Raw genomic sequence first — 20,480 nt, forward strand, 5'->3', positions numbered from 1 at the left:
TCTACGACGTTTAGCTATAATAATACGATATACTTCAAAAACCGTATTCGTCTGAAGTCCCACGATTTTATTAAAAAGTACGAGGCGTCTATATTCAAAGACCTGCGACCGTTTTGAAATTTTATTTCGTATTTCCAAAGTGTGATCGCTATATATAGACGTCTCGAAACGATGACTATATTATCATACCGCTGGTCTTACTTATTGCTACAATTTTAGTATTTTAATATTATATTGATGTCATCGTTGTTTTTTTTCTCATATAGGTATCCGACTGTAGCATGGTGCTGGAAGAGGTACCACAAAAAATGTGTGAAGCGCTGCGGCTTTTCTTGCAAGGACTCGGTTACGGTAAGCCAAACCAGTCTTCGTGCACAGTAAAATAAGCGGAAGTTTTCCTTTTTGTCTAATGCTTCGACGTTTATACGGAAAAACACAAAAAAAAAATTTTTCAATTAATAATAACAAAAACAATACACCTACGTATAATCATAACATCATCGGAGAACTACCCATATAACAAATTTGTAGTCATATAATATTAAATTCACACATTTGTACGTATTAATCATTATTTAGTCACAATGTGTCGTTATTGTTTTTTTTTTTTTTTGTTTTTTTTTTTCACTATTAATACATACATTAACAATATATATATACATATAATATATATATACATGATGGCAATTTATTAATGGTGTCTCTATAGGCGTATATAAGTTTTTTTTTTGGGCTCCCCCTCATTCAATTTTGTCAACAAACGAAAAAGTTAGTGCGTTCGCGGATTTGTATTGAAATTAATAAAAATCTTGTTAGATTATTTTCTTGTTTTTGTACACTGTGCGTTTTTTATGTTTCCGTTCTACTATATACACAATTTAATAATATCAAATATAGGTCGTCGAGTAAAACGTTTCATTCGTTCGTGTGCGATGCGAATCACAACAGAAATATACAATTTACAATATACAGTATATACAGTGACGAGACACCTATTTGCACCTATTTGCTGTGGTGTGGTCCGCAAAACAGCGGCGTACTCGCGATTTGAATTTTTTTGATCGAACGACCAAATTCGACGAACGAACGACCGTCATTACAAAACACGTTATGCATTCCGTATATTATGACGAAAAACCAAATTCAAATTATAAATCCGCTATATATATATATTGAGATAAGTCATCCCGCGTGTACGCCGCTGTGTATATTATATTATATGTTCATAGAACGACGTATAATATGAATAATTATACCGTTGTCACGTCATGATATTAACACAATATTATCATAAGTCATAACATTATATTGGTACATTGCAAACATTTACGACACGTATAATTTATTGTATTAATAATATAATATTTTTATATTTGTTGCGTTTAATAATTTTTGTGCACTATATTGTTATTTAATATAATAATATACCTATACTGTGTATAAATGCAATAACGTTACGAGTGATTCGGCGGAGTTATCAATCGCAACAATCGTATAAACGTACAAAATATTATTTCAGACGATCGGCAAAATTGTTTGAAAACGTGTATGCTATTATATAATGATGTGAAAAATAAATTTAGTCGTTATCGTAGTACGTAGGTACAATTTATTTACGCCGCGGGTGCAGTATCACACTAAATTAGATACGGTGTGCACTCAACGTTACTAAACAATTCTATTAGAAATCCTATTTGACCTGAATCGCTCGTGATTTGTCACCTTTATAATAATATATACTGTTCAGGTACTAATATTATGTATGGCGTATAATGTTCATTATAAATTATACACAATATTATACCCAAGTAGTGATCATTGCAGGCTACACAGTATTTCACGCATTTCATTTTGTTTATTTATTAGTTATTATATATATATTATTATCATGTATGTTATAATATTATATAGAAATATCTATTTGACGAATATGCTACATTGTATGTTTGTTTTTGTGTTTTAAAAATATTATTTTACGAACGATTTTATTACAAACAAATTAAAAATAATTATTCCCTCTCTTATCTGACAAGGTGTCACGCAAAAACTATTTATAATGTATGTACGTAAAGATAAATTTGAATCTTTGTTATCATCAAAAGTCAAAAGCTATAATACTATATGCATCTTGGTATTAAATAAGGGATAGATTCACAATATTATAATATTGTATTTTAAATTGTAATAAAACAGTGGACATTATAATATATAAATATGGTTCAATCACATATTTTATATATGTATACAGAAGATTAAGTAATGATATTTTTAAAAAATAAAAAATAATACATATAAATGTACATTAAGTGAATAAATCGAAATACAGTGAAATTATATAACTTTATTGTGTTGATATATTGTTGTGCGACTGGTGCGTATTGACCGTAATACACGTAACTTCCTCCATATAAGACGGTTATATATAACGTACGTTTTTTATTATAATAACTATTCAAATGTTATGATTTTGACATAATATAAGACGTGTAGGTACAACTACAACTAAAGTGAACGATATCAAAATACGATGTGTTGTTGTATTGCATTGATCGGTGTCGGTTTATGTGATTGTATACAAATTATTAGATGATATCGACACAATTAAATAACTGGATTTTGTTTAAAACCAGAAGATGGAAGATATACCACAGCTCTCAGACTATAGTCAAACTAAACGCTTGTTTAAATTTGTAACATAATATTATCTAAGATGAATAGACAACAAATATCCACTTGAAACGTGTCAAGACCCGAGAAAATATGATTATTTATTTGTTTAGCTTAAGCATTTATATAATGTCATTATAAATCAAAAATAACAAAGATCAAATTCAAACCATTGTTGTACATTTTAGAATTTTTTTTGACTCTCGTGAAATGCGTCCGAATTGTGTATTTTGATATTTTACCTGTTTATATGTAATGTATAAAAAGAGTCTTATTACATTTTTATTTTATTAATACATTTTTATCGATGGTCTAATAACATGAATCATCTTTATAATATTATTACGATAGAACAGAACCAAGAGCAAGTGGAGATTGTTAATCGTTACTGTATTGATACATAGTCGATTTGTGTGCCACTGACCCGTCCGGAGAAAAAATTATAGTATCTATTTCTACAACCCAAAATTAAATTTTTTTTGTGCAATTTTTACTTGTATAGATAAAGCTTTTTGATGTTTTTCGTTATTTTATTTTTTGTTTTGTATCATAATATTTTCTTTGTATAATTAGCATCAATAGATAATTGATCAGCTGCCAACGCGAATGGCTAATTTTAGAATGTTATCCGTTGGAGGCGGATTACGTGTTGCATTTAGAAATTTGTGTGTACGAGGTTTAGAGTATGAATACCATTTTATGTTGAATTTCGTACTATTCTGTTCTTTATTTTACAATTTTTGTATATTTTAGTCTACACAAAATATTATATAATATTAAGTAGGAATATAGGTTATATAGGTACCTATGCGTCATATTATTATAATGTGCGTCATGCGAAAGCTCGTCACGACTCCGATTGTACACACACTCTTTTCTGATATTTAACTCGACAAAATTAATATCGTGTAAGACAAATAGGCACTGATATAGAGAACAACCGACTGAACGCGTTCGTCCTAATTAATTAAGACGCGAATTTACAATCGCATAATATTACGCGTTTCCATTAAACGGCAAAAAATGTATTATATCAGTTTTTAAAACTATCGCAATTAAACGCAATACCTCCGACATAGGTAATATTTTATAATAATTTATATTCTCGGAAAAATACACCACGTCAATATGTTATAATATTGTAATATTTTATATTATATTTTCTGATCTGGGCGGACGTAGAAACGCGTATTTTTTTTTCACAGAAATCAATAGTTCAATAACTGCTTGCACTAATAATTTATTATTTTATTGATAGATAACCATAATAGTATGTAGGTAATTTCTTCAGAACTATACACGTGTGGGTTGGTATAATTTGAAATGCGGTTTTTTAACGTCGTTTCGTGTTTTTAATTTCAATGATCGACAGCGGCGATAACAACTCGACCTTTTCACCCGTTCGTGGCCCATGAGGTTGCATTTTGTGTTGGATCGTACCTAAAATGCTGTCCGTCCCGTGCAGGTCTAAAGTATAGTTGGCTGTGTAATAATTATGTGTGTATACTAAAATAATATATAGGGCTTGGAAGTTGATGACCTTAAAAACATTAAAACATGACCTAAAAATATCCTTAAAAAATGACCTAAAAAAATTACAAATATTTGTTTTAAATTAATAAAAATACATTTTTAAAAACATTTTACTCTATCTTACTATAACATTCTATATACATTTATTAAAGCTTACAAATTACTCAAAATATGACGAAAAAATAATACAATTTAAGTACAATATTATTCACCATAACACGAAAGCGACGCGACGACTGTAATCGGTGAGATAAAATCAGACACTTATGGAATATTAAGAAAAAAAAATAAAATGTATCATGTATGTATAATAATATTCATTACAACAAGACAACGACGAATGTAATCGGCGAGATAAAATCGGATAGGTACTAATCTTAGTCCGTGGTAATTTCCAATTTATAAGTTATCGGCATAATGGTCGACAAAAAACGATAACTAGTGAACTGGTGTGAAATCAGTAAAAATGACTAAAAATGTCGAAAAATGACTTACAAAGTAATAAACACGAAAAAATGCAAAATGTATCAACTTCCAAGCCCTAGTAATATAATATAGTAAATATCAATTTATTTAGTTTGCTGTTGCAGCCGGTCGACGTCAATCGTGTCAAACGTGCCTATATACCTACGTTTTGCCAAGGCCGAGTACTAACGAGTTAAAAAATAAAAAGTTAATTAAATTTTAACTTTTTAACTTAACTAGTTACTTTTGGCTTTCATTAACTTGACTGTTAACTTACTAAATTTCTTTTTTAATTAACGTTAAATTAACGAATTAATTTTTCATTTTAAGAAGTAAGTTAAGTTAATTTATTTTGTTTTTAATTTTATTATATTTCACTATTTTAGTCTACTTCGTTTTCATATCAAAAAATATTTACTGTGATATCATTCGAATCTAACTTATATGGAAATACTGTATGAAGTATAAACACTATAATCTATAATTTAGTTTTGGGTCCGAAAAAAATTAAGTACGTCAGCGTTGTATAAACAATTAACTTTTTTTTAACTCAATAAAAAGTTAACAAAAAGTGTGTATTAACTTTTAATTTAACTAAGTTGTTGTTTTTGTAATTGTAAAATTAACTTTTAACTTTTAACTTTTTTGTTATTGGTGCATATTAACTTAACTGAGTTAAAAAAACATTAACTTTCCCAGCCTTGCGTTTTGCACGTATTTTACGATGCAATTTTCCCGTGGTATAGGTACCTATACATAATATATGGATATATTATATACAAATACACGACACGTGTATATTATAATGCTCGTATTGTATTATAATTTATTATACACACTATACCACATATTATGTTATCTACCAACCCGCCTATTAGTTTTACGCGCACGCGAACAAGAAAAATCGTTTAAACGTATTATAATAATATAATCATATTAGATTGTCGTCGTAATGGTACCTAAAACGAAACAAAAAAATTAGCCTTTTTTGGTGCGAAAATATCGGATGGTTGCGATTGTAATAATATTGTGTTATTATATTATAATATTATAATAAATTATAAATAATTTAATACACACACGCGCGTGCGATGTCACATTTACACGATATAATAATATTATACTATAATGTTGTGTCGAGATGTATAATATATAATCGTGACCGCGAAACCACGTTTTCTATACCACAGTTAAACGACGGCTACCTTATAATGATATAACCTATACCTATACCTGCCGAATACGCAATAAACCAACGCACACGTGTCCTATGGCTGGAAGATTGTTATTACTATTAATTAAAAATGTACGTCTAATATTAATATTGAACTGTTGTTGTACGATATACGTGTTGTGTGTGTGACTTGTACAGTCAGTCATCATTTATTGCACGATTATATTATTATAATACCTATTATATTAATAATGCTGTTTTCAATATTTTTTTTTTTTTTATGCAAATGTTATTAAATATTATGTCTATTATCTATGTTTTTGTGCTCTAGTTTATTGACAACAGACTTATATACATTATAACAATTGGACATGATATTAATACTAATATTTACATAATGGTGCTTCATAATATTCAGCCCTTATTATTTCAACCCTCGTGTTTGTTGGTGGAACCTCAGCGACAATATAGAATTTTATTTTTAAACGATTACCTATATTTTTTATTTCATAATTTGAAGCAGAATAATTTTCTAAAATGCAAAATCACAAACTCTTATGTGAGGTAACAAAAAAAAAATTAGTACAATTTTAAATTTTCTGATGTTACTTCCACATCATATTTCAAGAACATTTTTATCCACGAAATTATGAAATTTAAAATGTATTTCGAGTATACACTACATATAATTCATAAAATATAATATTCATATTATATATACTACCTTATTAAATATGTAATATGTATATTTGACTCGACTCCAGTGGTTTCGCCGACACGCTCGAGGGGTCATAATACATATATGAGACGTTCGAACCGCATATACGCATTCTATATTTACCAAAAGAAAATGTCAAAAAATTCAACACTTTTCGAAGTGATCAATATTATATGCATAATGCAGTGTCGGCCATAAAAATAATCTCCGTGTGTGTGTATAATATAATATTTATATATTTCAGTGTGTAGAGTATATAATATAGTTTATTATATTAATATGCATATTATATTATATAATATAGAAAAATTAACTGTACCTACGCAGTGGCGCCAAACTCGGAAATGTTTTGTGAAGCGAAATCTGAAATTTTTATTCCACCAACCACCCACCCACCCACCGCAACTTTAAGGCCTATATAATATGAGTTCGGCGCCACTGTCTGTATCTACGTAATGTATACATATTTATTTTCATGTTTTTTTTTTTTTTTTTGTCCCGTACATGTTGTGTGCGGTGGGTGGTGGCGTCAACGGATGGTCGCCACAGCTGTGAGACTCGGCCGGCCACCGTTGACCGTATCCAGATCGGCTGAAGGTAAAAATGTACTAGCTAATGCATTTAGCGCACGGATGCACGAATAGTTAGCGCACGCACACACACACGTTACACTTTCACACACACGTTACACTCTCTCTCACACACACACACACACACGCGCACACACACACACACAAACCGAATACACCCTCCTACCTACCGGGCAAATTGATCGACTAAAAGTATATCAGCTTCGAAAAACGAAATTTGTAACACGTAAGTGTCATAATATAAAATGCTTGTCGGAAGAAAACGGTTTTTCAACGTTTCCATAATATTGTTATATTATATTTTATAATGATGTCTTGCTTATAATCTTCGCCTTAAATACTATCTTATAATAATATATATAATAATATGTACTCTCTCGCTGTCTTTTTATGTCTCTCTCTCTCTATCTATCCCTCTTTGTCTCTCTCTCTCTCTCTCTCTCTCTCTCTCTCTCTATGTCTTACTCACTCTCTTTCTATCTTTAAAATTCACTTACTTTCTCACTTTTTCAAAACGTGTATCAGAATATTATAATTATGAGGCTGGGCGTTAATGAGTTTATGATGAGATGGATGATTTTTTTCGACGTGTTTAAGTTCTTTATTCAGAAGTGACATAATTATTGTTTTGCATTTCAAATAAAAATTATAGTTATATTTATAATTATATTATGTCTATTATTTACATGTGTTTAAATGTCTTAATTTCTTATGGTCATTGTTGCAAACTTGCAAGTAAACTTTTGAGTATATAACTTTTGTATTCTATATTCGATATATTTTGTGATATAATATAATGATTTTATAGAACTAAATGTAATATTGATATTTTTTGTTTGGCGAAGTTCAAATACAATATTGAAACGATGAAAAATAAATTATAAAAATATAGACTTTTAACCGATACTGTCGATTTAAAAAAAAAGTTTCCTCTATAATAACAGATATTAAAAAGTTACTCGACCAAAATATTTTTTTATTTTTTTATTCCAAATTAACTTATACCTAGGTATTATCACGAAATTATTATTGGAAAAATTAAAAGTTAATTTTAACGTTCAGCCTTACCCATATTCTATTCTATTCACACGCCTATATAAATGCAACGCTGTTTGTTTTCGAACACACGTTATTATATAACTAATCCTATTACTTTTATAAGTATAAAATATCACCACATGCGCTTATGTATATTTAATTTATGTATGCGTGTACAAGTTTAAAACCATCAATAATTTTAAATAATTTGTTCAGACTTTGACGTAACTAAATAAACAAGGATTTTTAGGGGGGGGGGGGGTGGTGTAAGCCGTTAATATAAAAATTTTTTTTTTTATTATCATGGGGATTTGTTTGTGTCGATTGCTCAAAATTCACTATCATTTAGCCCCTATGCAGTGCCTCAATGACTAACAATATTTATGATAACCAATGTAAATCAAATTGCAAAAACTTGTATGTTATATATAGGGTTTATCTATTTAAAAAAATTTCTCTTCAAGTGCTGTTATAGAATATGTTTAAAGTTATCATTTGCATGGATTCCGAAATCATTCACACACCTGAGTAATCAAAACTGAAATTAACTATTTTAATCGTATAAAAATAGCACGGTCTCTACAATCAAATTGGTATAATATTATAATTTATAATCGTCCAATATAGCAATATGATGATTTCATTTAAGTCTGTTCCGCAAACTATAACGATATTAGGTAGTTAGGCAGGTACTAGGTACTAGCCTTAGTTGGTAAATGGCTAAAGACGTTCAGACGTTTACTAATTGGATCTATTTAATATTTGATCATTTTAAGACTGAAATTACATCTAAAATTAAATTTATAATATAAAACACGCCAAAACCGAAACATAAATACGCGTCTATTGTTTTTTTAGTTTTAAATAAGATGTTCTAAAATAATTTTAAAAACAAATAAATTCATTGAAATATAATAACTGTATGTTTTGTTATAAATTATAATATATGAAAAAAAATCTCTACCTACATATTAATATATATTATATTATTATACATATATTCTAATCGTGTAATTTTGTATTGCAATTATTTATTATAATTTTTTTGAAATTCGGCATTATTTGTAATCGTAGATACCAATATATATTTGATAAATACTTTGATATAATATTAAACATATTTTTAGTTTAAACTAACTATGTGTTTTAAAAATATCTATGCATTTATTAGTTATTAGGTATATTATAATATATACTATCACAGTAATTTATTTTGCCGTAAATTGCTTGATGGAAACTTCCTTGATTACAATATGCACCGATAATCGCGTCATATTATTATTAATAAATTATCTATCAGGTATAGTACTCTGAAACTAACAACACAAGTTATAATAATCGTATTAAAATAATTATATTAATATTATCATCGTTAGGCTACCGTTAAACGAATTTAACAATTCATAAATATACAATTTGTTGTCTTCAATTGAGAACATAATATTGTTATATAATTGAGTGGACTTCATTCCAATTATTAAACTATCCATTGAACGTTAGTGCATATAATGTATATTACACATACAAAAATTAAATTTTAAAAATATTGCTTGAATATCTTGGCTTAATTTATTAATAGTGACTTGTTATATTCCAAACATATTAATCTAGCAATTAATTATACCTATATACCAATCAAATAAATGTTTCTTTTACTTTGAACCGATTTTTAAACAAATAATAATTAGTGAAACACATTTTATACATTCACATTGTTTTATTAATTTTATTATACTCATAAATATAATATAAGCTATTTAGCTATAAAATATTGTTGTAAAAAGTCAATTGTATTTAAGACATTTATAGAATGTTATTATAAACTTAGGTGTTAATGGTAATTTGGATAAGAAATAATGATCCCGACAAAACATTCAGTATAGCCGTATAGGTTCACCTAAAATGATACGAGTTTGTAATAAACAATGAATTCGATTAAAAATTTTCCGAAGATATTTCAAAATTAACGAAAACAAATTTATTCAAGCATATACTACGAAACCATGGGTAAATTGTATACAAAAAAATTAATTACTTACGGTAAATTTGCATCCCGGTTAATAACTATTTATCATAATAGTTTAGGTATGAATTTTGCATGGATAATGTTTGATGAAATATGCTTATATTTTTTTATGTATATTAGTATATTATATACAGGTATATTATGGGACATAGGTAGAGAGTATATTTTTTATTTAAATGTTGAAAGTTGAACTTTAAACTTTTTCTTTAGTTTCAGTATTTTTTATTAAATATAATGATATATAGTAACTTTTAGAAGATAAATATTTTTACAATTTAAAATATATTAAAAGTTTTCTTAATTTAATTATGTGTATATAATAATATAATAATATCATAGTGTACACTGTACATACTCATTTTTTGTATCTATTATAGCAATATAGCAGTACTACAATTAGATTTATAATATAAAATATGTATGTAGATGATTCATTATTTACCAAAGTCAGCTATTGTATATACTTAGAATATAATTTGTACTATAAATATTGAAATAAAAATTTTAATTAATTGTATTTGTTTAATAAAGCTTGTTGAAATAAAATTTATACCTAGGTCTTCAAAAACACATATTTTTTAAAATTATTCACTTACTAAAAACAATATAATTTATTTGGAATTTTTAAATTGAATATATTTTATTGTAAAAAAAAAAACACTTCTAAAATTACTTAGGAATTATACAATTTTGGCGATCCCAAATAAAATGAAAATGATCAAATTGAATGTCAGATAATTTCGAGCGATAAAAAAAATTATGGACTATTATACTAAACCGACTATATAGGAAGTACAACACACCCTTTATTGGCCTTTGCCCACCCCAAGGTGTTCATTGAATAACATTTTTATCATAAAAGGTACCTAGTAGAAGTGTGCTTTAGTATAATTTTAATTTAATTAGTTTATGTAGACATACTATTATTATTATTTCGTTATATTATTTTGTTATGTTGTGCATGCTGGTCGAATAGATTTATGTCACAAGTCTATTTTTCTTCCATTCGAACACGTAGTTTTTGTGTCAACGTATCTGTATAATACGTACCTATAATGTGTCAGTGGCGTATATATAGGGTTTCGGAACGGGAGTGAGAGGGTGGTCACGAGGCGTATTAGTCCAGATTACTATACAGACTGCTCTGAGTCTTATGTTATATGAAACACGACGACGAGTTGCGAAAATAATCGCCATGTATACTGTACACTCGATTGGGGCGGGACGATATATGATCGACCACCCGCGTAAATATACGCCACCGACAATAATATTGCGCGTCGATACAATTATGTATTATTATAATATAACCGCATGCATCAAATAATAACATTTTATATTAAAAAAAACAATAATAGATTATTATTTTATTATTACTATCGTATACGACGAATAATTTCAATTTGTTATAAATTATATTATAATATGCGTTGTCGTCATCGTCAGCGTTTGCAGCTGGCGTAAATTTCATAAAATGTATTTTTTTTTTTTTAAATATTATGGTTTTAGTTTCGTCGTTGCGCTATCGTTATAATATTATCTCATCGGCGGGGTGGTCGGGCCCGCGAGACCTGGCCAACCCGCCGACGACCGACCAACCGACCGATCGCGCGTAGTCTATAATGACGGCCGTGGCATTTTTTTGCAGTGATATCGAAATCCATAAGACAGTCCACGTCCAAAGACAGCGTTCGCAGCTCGCCGTGGCCTTTCAGAATCACCGAAAACCCGCTGACGGCATGATGACATGATACGTGTAAGGCGATTATGTCATTAGAGTGCGCAGGTCGTTTGGCGGCGAGGCGGAAGGTTGGTGCTATAGCAACAGTTCTACAATAATAATATTATAGGTATACGCATATATATATGTATTATATATACATAAAATGACATAAAATGTGCACTCGTCTGGTTTCGCGACGTGGGCGAGCATCGCAAGTGAGCCTTTGAAAAAAAAAAATGTCAAAAATAAACCAGAACCGTTTAACCGTTTAGTACCTATATAGTCGAAAAAGGACAAATACATAATAGTATTATTGTATAGTTTATAATAGGTATAATATTATATAATATAAATGGTCAGGCTAGTTTGTTTTTTTAGACGATTTTATATCTATATATATAATATATGTATATAGTGTATACCTAAATATAATATTATAATAATAAACAGTTATATATGTAATGACGTTAGGGATATTGAGACTCATATCATCAAAAAAAGCTTCAGATGTAGTTTTTGCTAAACGGAGAAAAAAACTCCGTACATATTGTTATGTTTAGGTACGCCTAAAAATTAAATTAAATTAATATATTATTATAATAATAATCGTTAATGAATAATAAGAAAAAAAAATGACGAGATTAACGAGTTAGTTTAATAGACTGCACAAACACCTGCGCTTTTTTATTGTTTTTTTTTTATTTATATTTTACGTTGTTGATTATTGATGTTAATAATAGTTTGTTAAGTGTTGCTGTTATTTAATCAGATATATTGTACACATCGCGGATTTTATATACCGTTCTGTATGATATAAAGATGGATTGTGATAAGTAACAATATAACAATGAAATTTATAACTATACATATTTGTAATTTTAATTGTTGCATATGTCTTTAAATAATTATTTACATTGATTATACGCCCGCTGTTTGTTCGTTATTACTTATTTATACCTGAAATCAAGCGTTGGCGTATGTACCGCGGTTCATCCACATGTACCTATGTAACGTGTATATATTATTATTATTATTACTATCGAAGTACCTCATACCTATACTATAACATAATGATATGTGCTGTAAAGTAGAAATATTACTGTATGTATTATATTAATAATTTAATATGTGTCGTTCAAACGATATTGCATAGTACCTACTCTTGAACTTTAAAATGTTACGCGGCAGAACACGTAGGTAGTAGATATTGACAGCAGCAGGTATTGTTATAGAAATACCTAAATACATAAATTACAATCATTAAAATGTGATAAAAATGCAGTCAAAAAGTAAGAAACTTTAATGAGGTCAAAAGTGAAAATAAGGTTTTGAAAATTACAAAAACGAAAACATTGAAACGATAAATCAATGATTTGGACAAAATATAAACGTGGCCAACAAAAAAATTATTATAAACGAAATATAATATAATATTTATAGATACAGCACCAATGTGTTTACGCGCTTAAGGTAAGTGTAAAAACAATTTATTTAAAACAAATTAGTAAAAGTATTTAGTATTTATTTTTTAAAAAATAAGACTATATTGTTTGAACTGTTTGAAGAATTTATATAGGTACTTATATTCGCCATTTTTATAAAATAATTGGATTTTTTTTAAGATGGGATTTCCTGTCTTTTTACATTTTTTTAAATATCAAATACTTAGAAGATATTACATAATTTAGCCAACTATAAAAAAAATCTAAAAACAGCCTAATGAACAAAAAACAAAAACGATTTATTTTTGTATAGAAATGTAGTGTTAAGTTCAAATATTAAAAATTTAATTTTGACCAAATCGTAAAAGATGAATTAGGAAAATATAATATACCTACCTAGTCGTTATGTTTAAAAATCATCTCGTATGTGTTTAGGACATTTAGGTACATTTAAAGTTTTTGATTGTTTTATTTTTATACCATACAACAAAATAACATGCATATTATTATACTTATATGGTTTTATCATAACTACCTTAGTACCTTCTATTAAATATCTATATATTTTTTTATTTAATAAATAGAACATTTTTATTAGGCGATTACCTATTAAGTACTTTTTATCACTATTTTCGATCATTGTATATTTTTACTACAGTACCTACCTAAAGAATACAGAAAATATTAAAATAAATGAATGAGATCTGTGGGCTATGAACACATAAGCCTAATATATGCCATATATATTTTACCAATTATTAAGTTTATCACAGTAAAGTTCATGCATGTTTAAAGCCTGACGAGGTTTATCACATATAAAATATGATATCTAATTAATTTCATAAAACACGTTTATAATAAAATTTGAAGTAAAAACAAATATTTAGATTAAAAAATGAAACAATATTGTTTTAAAACAGAAGAAGGTTTCTACATTTTATTATAATTAGTATATAATATTTTCTATTGCTATTTTTTATTTATAGACGACATGTGAAATCATATATTATTTTATAAACTATGATTAATCAATTTCGCTGTTTATTGTTGGTTGAATTGGTTTCGGCTGCAACTGTTGCAGTCCATTGGGCGTTGTTTGCAGATTTGTTGTTGTTGGTACAACTGTTGTCGCAGAGCAGCGCTCATGCCGTTCTCCATGATTTTCTGTAGATTTTGTCCAATCTCCCTTGCTAATTTTTCGTTAGTGTTTTTTGGTAGATCGAATTTTCCAATATCGTATCTGAGACCTTCCAATTTAATGTTGGCTTCCTCGACGTTGAATTTGTAAGCACCGTTATCCAGTGGTACGCGTTTCATGACGGCACTAGCAACAATGTTTTGAGCAGTGAATTTTACGTTATTTATGTTGATCTTTTGGTTTAATTTTTGGGCAACAATATCGGATTCCCAAGTGGGCTGTTTAGCCAACAAAACCTTGACTTTCAATTTGTAACCGTTTCCAGATTGGTTTTGACGGAAAGCGACGTACTGGACTGTCTTCTGTTTTTTGAATTGATAGCTGGATTGATCGTCGTTCCATGAGTGGGATCTTACAAAAGAGACGGAGAGTTGAGTTTTCTTGTTTACGATGTCTAAATTGAGTTTTTTGTTAAATGGCGTTTCAATGGTAGATTGGAGTTCAGATCTTAAACATCCGACCAAACCGTTGTAAGAGTTGCGGATCATTTCACTTTCAATTTCTGAGTTTAATAGTTTAACGTAATTGTTTTCAATTATTTCCTTGATCAATTGGTTATCAGAAGAGTCTTCGATGTTTTTGAACACAAGTTGGGCATTTCCATTGCGGGAATGGGCGTAGTTGCGGTTGGGGTTTTCTAATTCGGTAGACACGTTCATGTCGGTGTTGAACATATTTAAATTGAAAGATTTTTTAAGTCCTTCGTTGGCGTTGAATTTAGCCTTCACCCACAAACTTTGAAAGAAGTATTCCAAATCGACCTAACCAAATGTATAAAATATTATTACCTATTGATATAGTTAAAATACAATTCAAAAACTAGTTTATACTTACGCAATTCCTCTCTGTGTTTAAATACATGGACTTGATGACACCGTGGTTGAGACCGTATACATTGCTCTCGTTGATATTAAGGTACTGTTGATGATCCATTGGCATAGCGTGTTGTCTTAAGGCGAATGATTCGTGAGCTTGGTTGGTTTGGATGGTTCCGTTACTTGCAGTATATTTATCCATGATGGTAAAGAATCTAACCATTTTCTGTGCAACCTGAAGTCCAATTTCGTTGGACAAATCATTATTATGGTGGTCCTTGACATAATCTTCTTGGGAGTTTGATTCGGAAGAGTCTGAAGATCCATAGTTTTGACTTGCACGGTTTTTGTTGCTGAACGTTTGTTGGTTAACTTCCTCTTGGCTTTGTTGGTTGAAGTTTCTGGAAGTTTGTGATTTACTCCACTGGTTCTCGCTTTGGAATACCTCGTGGTTGTTGGTTTTAATTGCTTGGTTTTGACTGTTCTTCATCAAACGGCTAGGAGTTTGGATATTCCAGTTAGACTCGCTGAACTCATTCAAGTCTTTGTTGTTTTGTTGGTTTTGATTGTTCAAAAACCTCTCATTAGAGTTTTCCTGGTTCATGTTGTGTTGTTGGTTTTGATTGTTCAATAACCTCTCGTTAGAGCTTTCTTGGTTGTTGTTGCGCTGTTGGTCCAATTCTTCGTTGCGTTGTTGGTATTGATTTGCACCATTGTTGCTATTGTACTGGTCGTAACGATCATTTGTATATTCTTGAGTATTTTGTCCAACTTCAGTTTGTGTATCATGATGATGATGAGTAGAATCTAGAACCGAACAAAAAGATACAATTTATAAAAATATGTTTGTGCAAATCTATAGGGTCATGAATATTTTAATCTCTTAAAATTGTTTTATATGAAAAAATAGTTATGCACATTGAACACAGGTTACAAAGAATAAACAATAATGTAAACTTTTACACTGATAAAAATAATTCAGTGTTGAGTATAAACGAGTTAAGAAGCTTAATCTAAGTTAATTTTGACTTTTAATTCAATTTTTTATTAACTTAAATTTTAAATTAATTTTCATTGATATTAACTTAACAAATAACAAGCTATTTGCAGTACAATCCAAGTTATGTTTATTAATAATGAATTTAATAATAAATATAATAAAATGCCTATTGACGATACATAAAAGGAAATTAAATGTAATTCTAGAAATTTCTTATTGTCGTTGTCATTAACCAGAACACTAATGTACAATAATAACAACTTTTTTATTATAATATACATGCTTTTATTTTAAACTCTCTATTGGCTAACTATAAATTTAAAGAATAAGTTTACTTAGATGAATTTAATAAGTTAATTGTTGGTTTATATGTCATAACTCGCTATTATAGCTATACAAGATTTTGAAAAATATTATATTATAAAACAATGAATTAAGTTTTAAAATAATTACTAATATCAAGTCAACTTTTATAAAAATTAACAAATTAAATAAATTGATTTAAACTATGCTAATACTTACGGGCTTGTGAGCCAGCTAGGGCTACAAATCCAATCACGACAACGGCGAACAGTTTCATGGTAAAATAATTGTTTGGTAGCTGTTCAATTTGCATCAAACAACTGTTGAATGATAATCTTTGAATAGTGCAGCCCCGTTATATACCTACTAAAAAAACCTACCTTTAAAAAAATGTGTTGATAAGTGTTCAATAGTATTTGCATTCATAGAATTTTAGGTAGATGTTTATAAAAATATGCATATTGTTATCTAGGGAAAAAAAATGCACAGTTCACAAAATAACCATTATATTTATTCCCATCTACGCTTTAGCTGATTGGCACTTTTAAATGAAAAAAAAAATAAATAGGTTTAGATATAATATTAATTTTATGCATGAGTGTAACGGTGTTGTAAGTTTTACGTGATACTTAAATTATTAACACAAAATAGACTGTATCCAAGTTTTGAGAAATATAAGACATAGTCCTCATCATAGAATATTAAGCGAATATACTTTAATACTGAATACTACTTTTAATTATATAACAAAGTTGGGCAAGTGGGTACCGTCAAGTGGGTCATTGTAATGGGTGTGTTAAATTGTAATACAATGATATATCATTGCTTAAAAAATCGTTTCTGAGTGGAGACAGACCGTCTATAAATATCAAATTTCGTTGAATTTAGACTTAAAATGTCTATAAAAATAAACAAAATAGTAATTTTTATATTTTTTATATTTTTGAGTTTCAATAAGAACTACATATCATAAACCTTGTAACTATTAAATTTTCAAACTTCAGGTATCAAAATGAAGGTACAGTTATAACAATAAAATAATAAGCAATTAATGTTCATGTTTTGACAAAATTTATAATTCAAACAAATATTTTTAAAAAATTGAGCTAATATATTTTTATATTTTTATATTGCTATAAAAACAACATAAACACGATACATATGTTGTATAATACTGTATTCAATTTTCAAGCTTTTTGACTGAGCCTAAAAATTTGATAATTTAAAATACTTCTAAATTACTAAAAATTTGTCAAAATAATCTAAAAATTGCATTGAGTATAGAAAATGATCATTTATAGCTGTAGCCTATTATAGTGGAATGTTTCATATTATTTCGATAAATATTTTTTTTTAATTATAATCAAATAACAAAAACTGGTTGATGATAAAATGGTTATGTTCACACTTTAAAATTCCATTTATTATTTTTATATTGAAACCATCCTCGTAGCTGAAGGTGGAATCATTTTTCCACTTTAAGACGTGTAAACTGTACACACACACTCACACACACTTAAACACATAAAAAACATATATTATTATAAAATCAATATACATTTATCGCTTACCTTAGAAACTGTACTAGAAATTATCGATAGCTGTATTACTTTTTAATTTATTATACCTAAATAACATACAATTTACAAACCCAAATTAAATAATAATAATATTATGGTTTGAATTTATGCATGAGCATTAAGCATACAATATTATTTATAATTAAATGTATATAATTATAGTTATTTAGATATTTAAAATCTGTTTAAATGTTGTTCGTTAAACATTCGATATATGTATATCAATCTAAATTTAATCATCCTTGACCGTGAAATATCTGTGTAATTGATCGTTCTAAATATTTATTTACATATTTAGGAATTGCTCTATCGAAACACTTCTATTGAAGATAAAAATAAAATATAAAAATTTAACATTTGATAGCCATAAGTCATTAGTTTTGTTTAATGACAGTATAAAACTCAAAAACAATTTTACTCATCTTAATATGTTTAATATTATAATTTAACCAGAGTATACAGCGTAAGGTAATTATAATAATGTTAGTAATAATAATAAAAGTTTATCAATACCGAACGAATATGAGCGTATACTTATTTAGATAGCCAGACAAATTGTTCATCGCTAATAAATCATTATTTTAACACATTAATAATAATAGTTCCAATTTATAGAATATTATAATTATTAATTACTTACAAATTACGTGTATGATAATATTTAATTAAAGTCCGACCCCAAATGTGGACAGAGTGTATCAACGTATATTTTATCCTCATCAATTACTTTTTTTCATAGGTTAATTTCATTGATAATTAATTATATGAATTATAATTAATTAAATTACTTTTGGGTTTTCCTAAACTCGATATCCTTTTTATAAATGCTTTTGTTTATTTTTATAAACATTGCCGATATTAAAACAATAAAATTGAACTATTCATTTTAATTTAAATGTCCACACTATAATAATAATAAAAGTTGTACAATTTAACATGCAGAGATAAGTAAGTTTTATTATTTTGAATATTTCATAAGTGTAACACGTACCACGTTCGGGAAAAATCGAAGATAAACAAGATGCACCTACCTATGCATTTAGATGTTTGTAAATTCCATATATTATACCTTTTGTGAATGTAAAGTCTACCGATACGATTGATTTACCACTAATTTTGCATGTAAAAAAAAAAGTATTGGAGGAATTTAAATGTTATATAAATCCGACCAGAAAATTAACCACCTGCCTAAAAGATCTGTGGAGCCAACTATTTAAGCATTAGAACAAATGTTTCTATAAAGAATGAATATTTTTTTTGTGTAGTTATGAAATGTTTTAAAAAAACACACGCATCATTGTAATATATACGCTCAGAATCTAAAACTATACTAAACATTAACATATAAACAAATTTTTTTCAGGGATAATGTGTTAAAAAAAATTATAAGCACTAAAAGAAATAACCCAACGTATAATATAATTTACTATTAAATTACTATTAAATCTTTTTGCCACCCAAATAAAGAATTTCAAGTTTTTCTTGCATTCTTAATTATTTTATGTAAATATTATTTTATGAAACATTTTAGGCATCATATTTGTATTTACTTAAACAGTTTATTCTTTTATCGAAGAACAATGACCATATTTCAAAAACTATTAACGTTATTGAAAAATATTTTATTTACATAATTTTAACTGTTTTTACGTCATTTGAATTAATTAGTTAATTGTATTTTAAGTTTTGAAAAAAAAAACAGACTCATCTGGTTTAGCATTTATTATAATTTATTATGATAATTGGCACTTGCAAATCATTTACAAATTAAATGTTTTGTTAATGTGACTTAAAAATAAATAATGTAATAGTTATTAATATTCACTATTTAAACAGGCTATTATCAATTTTTTTTTTTTTTAGTACCATCTGTTTGTTTAAATACCCTGGATATTTATCCATATCAGATATTTTGACTTGCATATTTTATCCCAATGTCGAATGTTTTTTATGGTAAGGTCAGTAGGAGAGTATATAATATATTGTATAAGCCGAGTTATTCAGTACCGTTATTGTGTACTCACTACCTATAGTTTCTACTATTCAGCCTGATTTTAATTATGTTTAAATAACGTATTATAACGGACTAACGGTGTATAAATACAAATCTGACAATATTATAAATATTACCTGTTAATATTATGTTTCTATAGTATCTGTATAGTGAAGTACGACCTATACTAGTCATTTTAAATATTATTTAAATGT

The 20,480-nt window shown here is 27.8% G+C and overlaps 2 protein-coding genes across 5 annotated transcripts in view; one reads left to right on the forward strand and one right to left on the reverse strand.

Annotated features, from left to right (window-relative positions):
• LOC132949702 (protein NDRG1) overlaps window positions 1-12,861 on the forward strand; it is a 61,498-nt gene extending 48,637 nt beyond the window's left edge. For 2 of the 4 annotated variants that reach the window (XM_061020712.1, XM_061020714.1), the window contains 3 exons: window positions 267-351; window positions 7,107-7,154; window positions 11,860-12,861. In XM_061020712.1, the coding sequence (XP_060876695.1) occupies window positions 267-351; window positions 7,107-7,154; window positions 11,860-11,954 (228 nt within the window). In that variant the 3' untranslated portion in view covers window positions 11,955-12,861. Of the gene's footprint in view, window positions 1-266; window positions 352-7,106; window positions 7,374-11,859 lie in introns of all 4 variants that reach the window. The other 2 variants (XR_009665124.1, XM_061020713.1) reach the window with 2 other exon arrangements.
• Window positions 12,862-14,307: 1,446 nt separating this feature from the next.
• LOC132949320 (GATA zinc finger domain-containing protein 14-like) lies at window positions 14,308-18,296 on the reverse strand. Its single transcript, XM_061020145.1, has 4 exons — window positions 18,264-18,296; window positions 16,912-17,072; window positions 15,409-16,196; window positions 14,308-15,335 (listed from the first exon to the last, which is right to left on the reverse strand). Exons 2-4 carry the CDS (start codon window positions 17,003-17,005, stop codon window positions 14,418-14,420), a joined length of 1,800 nt encoding a protein of 599 aa, XP_060876128.1. The 5' UTR covers window positions 17,006-17,072; window positions 18,264-18,296; the 3' UTR covers window positions 14,308-14,417.
• Window positions 18,297-20,480: the final 2,184 nt, after the last annotated feature.

The sequence above is a fragment of the Metopolophium dirhodum genome, chromosome 7 (assembly GCF_019925205.1).
Source record: "Metopolophium dirhodum isolate CAU chromosome 7, ASM1992520v1, whole genome shotgun sequence".
Lineage (NCBI taxonomy): Eukaryota > Metazoa > Arthropoda > Insecta > Hemiptera > Aphididae > Metopolophium > Metopolophium dirhodum.